The 9,641-nt window shown below is 46.2% G+C and overlaps 1 protein-coding gene across 2 annotated transcripts in view; it reads right to left on the reverse strand.

Annotated features, from left to right (window-relative positions):
* The window catches only part of CHST11 (carbohydrate sulfotransferase 11), a 156,098-nt gene extending 149,714 nt beyond the window's left edge, over positions 1 to 6,384 (reverse strand). The window contains exon 1 of one of the 2 annotated variants that reach the window (XM_033058608.1): positions 6,206 to 6,384. In XM_033058608.1, coding sequence (XP_032914499.1) covers positions 6,206 to 6,308 — 103 coding nt within the window. In that variant the 5' untranslated portion in view covers positions 6,309 to 6,384. Of the gene's footprint in view, positions 1 to 6,190 lie in introns of both variants that reach the window. The other variant, XM_033058607.2, reaches the window with a different exon arrangement.
* Positions 6,385 to 9,641: the final 3,257 nt, after the last annotated feature.

Consider the following 9,641-nt stretch of genomic DNA (forward strand, 5'->3'; position numbering starts at 1 on the left):
AAATCCAAGAAAACCCCTGTGTCTGGAGGCATTAACCAGAGATAATTAGGAACTTAATTCTTTCACTGGTTTGCAGTAGTCTCTGGTGGTCTCACCTTCTAGTTAAGAGTATGAGGCTTGCGCCAGAAACCCCATTTTGTTACATGCAAGCATTCTGCCCGTAACAAAAGGACACTATCTATAACCTGGATACTGAAACACAAATAACACAAATAAATTCAGTCAGAACTGCAGCTGTAAGGACAAATACCTCATCCACAAAGACCATACATGAATGGGCTACAGGGAACAGGAGCATCCAACAAAACACCAGTATGCTTTGAAATGTTATCCTGGTAAGACAGTAGCTGAATCTAAGGTGGTTGCTGAATCTAAGTAACACCGCACAGACATCTCTTCGTCTTTATCCTGGACACACCAGGTCTACACAAGTACGTTGTTCCTGAACTTAATTTCATTCCTTTAATGTGAAGGGGAAAACTCCTTCCCTTTTCATCGATTTCAACTGAGTCCTTCATCCATGCATCTTCTGCTTCATTTTATGTATGTTGACACTTCAACAAGTCACACACAGAACTCAAACGTTTGCTTTGAACAGCACAAACAATCAGGAAGAAAAACCATCAGATTCAAATAATTGTGTCCCCCATCCCAGCCCTTAACTCCCTCAGGATCAACTTAGAGCTGATACATAATACATATGCATCAGCCCAAAAGGTTTGAGAGGAAAAAACCTCTGCTGGAATGACATTCACACAAGGACAACTGCAGTAGCTTTGTCAGGCAGGATTTGATATAGTACATCTGGCAACAGAGTCAAACAAAATACAGTAGCGCTGGCTTTAGAAAAAGTAACAAGAATCTAATTTCTTCAAATTGTCTGAACCATTTTTAGAGTTAATTATATGGTACAGTACAAGATAAACTACCTGCCACTTCTGAAAAGTAATGGAAACAATTTTAGAATTCAGAAAGATGCTCGTATTTCTGAATATGAAATGAAAATGAGATACTTCTTGCACCCAATCAATTGTATAAATTTGTTCATAAAAAGCACTGGGCATTTCCGTGCTACGTGCTGTTTTGCTAAATTCAAAATAAAGTTTCCATGCACACTAACTTAATCTCTGAAAAAGTTACTTAAGCTAAATCATGACACTTTACAACCGTTAACAGTGTCAGTGCTCTGAAAGTTAGCACATACTTTCCCAATATTGATACAAAGTAATAAAAAAAAAACTTATAAAAACCTACATGGTAGATATTGGAATGGTGGAGTAATAAATATCCTGATAAGTTAAAATGTAATAAGACATGACTGCAACATAATTACCCAGGTAATTTTTGCTTGAACACATTCAGAGACAGATTTTTATTTGTTCAGTTCAGCAAGCAGTTGTTGCAAAAACCTAAACTCACTTGCACTGCAATAGAAAAAGTTGCTGTTCTAATAAGATTAATATTCACTAACCAGGAAGATTTTCACAAGATACAAAGAGCAGTTTAACTATCAACTTAAGGCAGCTCCAGACTACCAGTCCCTTTGAGAAGGGTGACCAGAGTAGGTTTGCTCACACTGATGACAGTTCCATGGAAAGCTATGAAAAGCTTTTATAGAGACACCAACAAATAGATGCAGCACGCGGCAGGGTTTCTGGGGGATGGATTTCATTGCATGCAATTAAATGAGGGCCAGTTTCTTGTGGCTGTCAAATGAACTCCATTTCTCTGTATCCCAAACAGAATAATTTAAAACCAGTATACAAGGTCCATCAAAGGAATGCCACACACCCAACTGCCTTGCAGATCTCATTCTCCTTTGTAAGCAAGAGAGAAAGCGTGGATCAATTGCAAGATGGGAGACTGCTGCATTGATTTTCAAACAGAATCTGCCATCAAAACCAATGGTGAGCTTGTCTTCAGACATAAGGAAAAAATCTCCTGTGGTCTGAGTTGTTCTGATATTTGAGCAAAGGAAGACATCGGCTCTCAGTCATACCATGCTGCATATGTAACCGAGATGATCATGGACATGAGGCAAGTCTGACCTGTGAGATCTAACCTTCGTTAGCATCCAGAGGAGAGCAGTACAAGTCTAAAACAGGAGATGAAAAATGGAGTAAAAAAAAAATGCAAGTGGGAGGGGTGGGAAGGGAATCAGGTATAGAATAAGTTAGTTTCATAAACCTGTCTGAGGTAAGATAAAGATAGTATTAATTATCCTGCCTCTGTGAGGAATTTTCCACCTTGAGGGATCCTAACACACTGCCAGTGTGACCCCCAGCCCGGCAGAGCAGCTCCTGCCTCCGCTGGGTGACTCAGAGTCCCCCGCTCGCTGCAGCTGGGAAGTCTAGAGAACAAAGCAAACACATCTGTGAAAGTGTAGGCAGGCTAAAGACTAGTGAGCAAACTGATTTCACGGGAAATGCAGCAGATAAACTATGATGGGCTGTCACATAAAACCCCAAGACTGACCTATTTCATGCAGACAGAAGTTCTGGGAGCATGGAGCAATAATCAGCTTGCACTCAGTTATCTAGATAGCACATGGCAGGAGAGTGAAGTGGAAAAATATTTGGAGCAAAAGAGACAGAGAAAATCAGCTATATACTGCTATATCTCCAGATATGGCAAACAATGCAGCATGTTTTTTGGTTGGTTTTTTTTCAGAACAGGCTAGACAGGAAATGGGAAAACACACCAAAGTCCCCACTACCACTTCTTCCCTCAGGAACAAATATAGCCCCGGATAAGCCACAACAGCCAGGATCAGCCCCAAAGTTTTCTTTACAGTGGTCCTGAGCACTGGAGAGCTGCAGAATTCACCCTCCCTCAACAACTGGTTGGGGAACCTAACTTGGGAGGGTGGGTTCCCAGCTCTTAGGCAATCTCTGACAAAACTCAGACAATGAAAAGGTGCAATAACTAAACAGCACATTTACAGCTGGCTTCCCACCAAGAATGGGTACACAGACAAAAAGAGGAAAAAAAGAGCAAAAACCACCTGATTACCTTCCAGTATGAATGTGTTGGTATTTGAGATATAGCACAAGGGATACATCATATTCTTTTGCAAAGATAAGGCTAAGTTCATCTTCCCTGTTTCAGGCATTAGGTGTATTTGTGTCATTTGGATTCTTCCCTCGTCTGTTTTTAAAAAAGGTTTCTGTTAACTATGCAATTTTCTTTTTTTTTTAATCCCCCCAAAAAATATCAGTAGAAATATGTGTCTCACATAAAATGGAAAATCCCCTCTAACAGATAAAGATTTATCTTAACCCAGAGGGTGTGGTGGTCTTCTAGCATCTTTCGCCTTCACTTTCTCTCACCCGAAACTCATGAGAAAGCTTTGTAAGCAGCCTCCTGAAATTCACCGAGAGAACTCTGGGACTCAACAAACTGATAGTAAGGACCTTATACTTCTTGTTGAGGACTTACCTGAAAACCTTATTTTCTCTCCAAAAGGTTAGGGTGTTAATTTCTCATCTAATTCTGAGTGCAAAGTGCCTCTGCTAGAGAGCATGGTAAGCTACCAACAACAATGACACTGGCAAGCCAGAGATGAGACAGCTCCCTCCTGCAGCCATACAAAGACATGCTTCAGTGGAGACCAGCTGGAATTTAGAACACCCTCCAACAACAAAAAGGACATTGACCAAGATTTTGAAAGTTCTTAATACCTCCAGGATCTGGCTCCAGTGAATTCTGACACACAGGAAGGGTTACAGGTACCTCTTACAAAAACGACTTAATTCCTAAAAATTATCTACTACCCAATGTATGTCACACATTGACAGGTCTGCCACCTCCCTCTCTCCTGACCCTTCAAGAACTCTACATTGCTCTATCACTTGCACTACCAGGATGGTAACACATACAATGGCATAACACATAACAGATGCCTGGGAGACCAGCTGTCTGAGCCTTACAAACCATGAGTAACCCAAGTGGGGACACTCTGTGCAGGGCTAGAGCGGGGCTCGAGAACTTCCCTGCAATTTCCACTATGGAAACACCCCACAAAAAAAAAAAAATCAGAATCAGTTATGATCAAAAAGGCACAATAAAGGTTGTGATTTATTTATTTATTTCCAGATCTACTCCACTCACACTAACAACCTAAATATGTGCCGCACAGAAAATGGGTGCACATTATCCTCCCAGTGATTTCACAGCATCGCATTCTCTCCTCAGAGTTTATGCTAAATCCTTTGAACTGTACTAAAATCTCAGCCTATTTATAGCCTCACAATACAATGAATATAAAGCCATAATCTCCAACAATTAACTATAGAGCATATTGAAAATTCTTAAAAGACAATTTTTCTACATTAAAAAATTCACAGAAGAATATTTAGCCTAATCTCTCACCTACTGCATGCTAAGTTTGTGTTCCAGCAGTATAATTCACCTGAAACAAGGGGAAATAATAAGTCTTGGCCAAATTGTCTGAATATGTGTGCAAATTATATTATCTGTGGAACTCCACCAATTAAAATACCATGTCACATTTCTATTAAATTGGTGAAGCTATGTTACAATCCATAATTTTCCCTGGTGCCTTGAAGACCAGAAATAAAGCCTTCTCTGGGTCTACTAAGGACTGAGTGCTCCTTGTGAAACCAGTAAGCATGGAGCAGACATAGCAGGAAAGAGAATAAATATGCTATTTTTTCCAAGAAGTTGGCAGGTATTAACACAGATGGGCACCATACAAGAACATTCATCAAGCAAATTACACCAACTCCGGAGGAGCAGGCAGCTGATAGAAAAACACCAAACAGGACTTGGCTTCTCCACAGAACAGCAGATCTACTGATTCCTAATTTTATCAGTACATTAAGCCTCTACCATTTGATGAAAAACTCTCCAAAAACTTTAAGAAAAAAATCACTTCATTTAGGTTGGAAAAGACCTCTAAGACTGAGCGCAACCACTAACCCAGGACTGCCAAGTCCATCACTAAACTACATCTCTAAGGGCTACATAAATATATGGCAACTATGGTAGTCACAAACAGGGAAAGAAAGAGTCAATCTGAATAGATCCTTTTTCTTTTTACTAGAAGGCAATTCCCTTATCAGCTACAGCTATATGCCTGTAGCCAGGACGCTTGAGAGCTGGCAGTAGACAGTAACAGGTACGGCTGGGAACACTCGCCTGCTGAGAGTGTGGCCGGTCTGCCAGCTACAGCTGATGGCCCATTACAAGGTATCACTCCCTCTCACCAGCCTCGCTCCTCTGCTCAACTGACAGACCCCTCCAAAAAGACACTGCAAGTGCAATTCCCACGTCATTTCCCAGGCAGAAAGAGGAAAAAGTGAAACAGACAGAGCAAAATTATTTTTTTTTTTTTTTTACCATGCTGGACAAATTTCACCAAGCTGCACAAAGCATCCATGAGGGGTCTGTTCACACAGCTGACATTGCATGAAATTTCCACAGCCCAATCCCACCTCTGTGTGAATCAGCAGCTTATCTACGTGGGATCTCCCTGGGAGCCAGCATCTGCTGCCCCCGGTGCAGCTCCATCCCCAGGATGAGGGAAACCGAAAAGCCGAAGTCGCATTAGGAACCTTGGAGTGTGGTCCCAGGTGACTCCTGCGTCCCTGGGGACACCCGTGCCCAGCTGCTCGGGCCCCGCACACCGGGACAGGCGGCATTGGACAGCGGCAGGCATGGCCCGGTCGGGGCAGCCCTCCCGCACAGCCCGGGCGAGCCGGCGGTGGCGGCTGCCCTTGCTCGGCCGCGGTGTCCCTGACGCTTCCGAAAATGAAAAGCTGGGAAGACGAAGGCCCGCGACCCCCGATGGGAGAGGGGACCTGGGGTCCCGCTCCCAGCGGTGCGGACCGCGGGGACCGGGCAGCTCCCGGCTCTCGCCAGCCGCTGTCGTGTCCCGTCCCCCTTCACCAAATGCACGACACGAAGCGGAAAATAAGAAGATTCTTAAACAGACCAACTTTCCTCCCTCCCGCGGGAAGTTTCCTGCGGGGGGCGAGGCGACCTTCCCGCTCCCGCCGCCGCCGAGCCCCGCGCCTGCCGCAGCGGCGCCGGGAGCCGAGAGCCGGGGCCGGCGGCGGCCAGCGAGGGCTCCCGGCGCGCCCGCCACCTGCGCCGGCGGGGAGCGGGGCGAGCGCTGACCCCGCGGGCCGGTGGTGCCGGGGATGCCGGTGCTGTTGCGGTGCCCTACCTGGGTGCAACATACTTTGGAAATAGAAGATGACGAGGATGAAGGAGCCCACGGAAGTGACCAGGACCATCCTGCACACCCGGTTCATCCTCATTACTTCCAGCACCGCCGGCTTCATGGCGTTGTCCGGCGGCGCAGAGAGGGCGGCGGAGCGCGCAGGGCTGGCGCTGGGAGCCGCTCCGCGCCCGCCCCGCGCCGAGGAGCCACCGCCGGAGGATGCCCGGGCACCCGCGCCCCGCGCCGGGGGGCGTTAATGCCGCGCTGGGCGTGACCACGCCGCGCGCCAGGCGGAGGGGCGCTCTGCGAGCGCGGGGGGGAGGCGGGCCAGGCGGGGAGCCGGGGCGGAGCGCGCCCCCCCCTCGCCGAGGGCAGAGATGGTCCCGCCCGGCGGCGGCGGGCGGGGACGAGCCGGGCGGCCCCGAGGGGCTGCGGGGCCGCGCCCGGCCCCTCACGGCTCCGCCCGGCCCCGGGGGCGTCCGGCAGCGTCCTCCGGCTGCCGTGAGAGCGGCTCCGCTGCCCGTGAACTTGACCACCTCTGGGTCACTCTCGCCCTCTTCAGGGGCTCCAGGTCCGGCAGCCGCCGGCGGGCAGGAGCATCCGCCCCTGGCTGCCTCTGCCCTGCGCTCCGGCTGTGGAGAGAAATTCTCGTCTCCCACTCTAGTGGTGCCTATCGCTCCGCTAATCCTCAGTGCGCCTCCTCGCAGGGCTCCCCTCGCTCCGCAGGTGATGTTACAGCCGGTCCCTGCCGTCGTGTTTTGCTGGTCGGGAACTGTTCATTTTATTAGCGGTGCAAGCGGCAACTTCAGGCGCACGGAGCCAGCCCCGGGGCAAACAGTGCCACCTGGTCTGGCAAAAATGAAAGGGGCTTCTTTTGTTTCCGAGCCCGAGACTTCTGAGTTTTCTGACTTAACTAACGCTGCTGTGTGGATCTACCTTTCGGCAGCGGAGCGCAGCACCAGGCGCTGAGATGGGAGCCCGTACGTGGGGGGAATGCAGAGGAGCTGGAGCTACAGAACAAAAGGCCTGAGCCGTGCCCGAGCCTGCAGCGGGTTTGGGACAGCTGGGCAGCCGGGCCGGAGCCACCGCGGCTCAGCTGAGTCCCGAGCGAGGTTTCCCAGCGCGAAGCACACGGCTCAGCTCCCGAACTGGCACTGTCCTCTCGCTCTGAACTACACAGGTGTTGAAAAGTACAGTGCCGAATGGAAATGCCGTCTTAGCAGTATACCATTCGTCTTTGTGCGGTGGTAACAGTTCGGTTTGTTCCCCTGGTGCACGCAAATAGCACTTTGCTATTAGTTTTCTTTTTGCTAAACTGAAAATCATTATACTGATGCTGATACTATCTTCACGTGTAAAAGGATTTTTTTTTTCCCCTTGCGCTTCTCTCTGTTCTTCCGACGAGCTGGGGGGAGGGGTCTTTAAAATGAAAATAGCCCTGAACAGTCTGACTCCAAAGCTGGGAAGCAAGTGGAGTGAAACATATTTTAAGCTAAAAAACCCCTCCCACTTCCATCACCTCCCACCCTTGCCCCCTGCCCACCCCCAAAAAAGCCAAACCCCACAAACAAACAACTCCCAAAAAAAACAAACAAGCAAACAAAACCCCAGCCAACAAACCCATAAGGTATAGTGTTCATTCCCAGTTAATTGCGACAGAAACATGCAAAGTCATCAGAGTTTTTTTATTTCCACTTTGGAAAAGCCAAATACTTTACCTCAAGGATAAAGCAGTCATTAGTTAGGCATTTGCAAAAGAGCAGATTATTTAGGTTTAGCCTGAAGTTCCTTTTATCAGAAACAAATTCCATTGTTCATTAAGGAAGGTTTTACACAATATTTTGCTTTCTCTGGATTCTCTCCATTTTTTCTTTTAGCAGTTTTAATGTGCAGTGACCATTTTCTAGTCTTCCTAATGTAAAGGAAGCTTTAAATTTATTTTTCTCTTCTAAGTGCAAACTGCAAACATGACCAAAAGGCATTCTATGAAAAGCACTAGACAAAGAGAAGCGTTCCTATGTAATGCATCAAAGTGGCGGATCGTTAAGGCAGTCAGCAAAAGTCAACGAGAAGCAGAGCCTGGCATTTCAGCATCCCCTGTCAATACATGCGCTGCAGCACAACAGCAACTGCAGTATTTTAACAGAAAGAACTGGACTGTCTCCAGGAGCCTGGATAAGACATCAAGGACTGAGGGGAAAAGCCTAGAACTCAATACTCAGCCAAGTGACACAAGAAGAGAAGAGCTTCATACTGTTAGAGAAGGTGGATGGTTTTTCAGTGTGGCTTAACAATAGTTGCTCTTTTTTTTTTTTTTTTTCCTTTCGGTGAGCATCATCCTCTAATGGAATGATGCAGAGTTTTAAAGCATTAAGAGGAAAATCACCAGCTGTGTTACCATTTACTTTTAAATATAATAATAATAGCATCATTATGGACATTGGCCATTATAAACTCAACATCCACCCAAATGCTTACAGCATCTCTGCAAATTTCTAACTATGACAACCTTCCTGGTGAGTCAGGACAATGAAATGCTGCAGCCTATTTTTGAGACAGCCAGTTTTTTGTTTTCCTACAGGAAAGAGCATAACTGAGGTAACATAAGGAAACACAGTTGCCTTTCCAGGTAGGTGCCAAGTTACAGAGTAAGTACACGAACAGCTCAGGCACTTCTTCTAAAGTATGCCTCTCTCTGAGTGGAAACTCCAGCAGCTCCAGAGCAGCAGGGAGTCTGGATGGTACTGTGGGTACGATCACCTACCATTCCCATGACAATAACCAGCATTCAGTATCTCTGAATAAAAATAGCCCCATCATCCAAGAGATGTCTGGAAAGAAAGACTTAAGAGATTAAGAACCAGATGCCAGTGACATCAAAAGAAGTACAGACAGTGTTTTGTGGATTATTTTGTATAATAAAAGAGCTTCACAAAAAAAACCAAAAAAACAAAAACAAAACCCAAGCAAACACAACCGCCCACATCACTATTTATTGATAAAACTCCCAAAATAGCAAAACTACAGTTGAAAAACAGCACAGATGTAAATACAGCATGTAGTAAATTCAGGGTGCAATTTATAAAAAAAAAAATGACAGGCAGCTAATAGTGAAGAGCTTGTTGAAGGTTTAAACAGAATGCCATTAGAAAACAGAGGTATTTGCGAGATACATATAGGGTCTGTGCCACTTGTCCTCTCTAAGAATCTCAGAAAAAAGTTGTTTTGTTTTATATTGATGACGTTCATCCTTTAAAATCAGAAGGTAAAATTGTTACAGAATGTCTAATGTTGTTGAAGAAATGTACACAAGCTTTAGGCACGAAAGCTGCCTGCAGATCTGAAACAAACTGCAAATTTCAGTGTCTCTATCTAACCTGAGACCATTGTGACTCCAATCCCATCACAGCTCTTAACCTCCATAAGGTGAAGTCAGGTGGATGAGAAAAGCTGC

This window comes from Catharus ustulatus, chromosome 4 (genome assembly GCF_009819885.2).
Source record: "Catharus ustulatus isolate bCatUst1 chromosome 4, bCatUst1.pri.v2, whole genome shotgun sequence".
Classification (NCBI taxonomy): domain Eukaryota; kingdom Metazoa; phylum Chordata; class Aves; order Passeriformes; family Turdidae; genus Catharus; species Catharus ustulatus.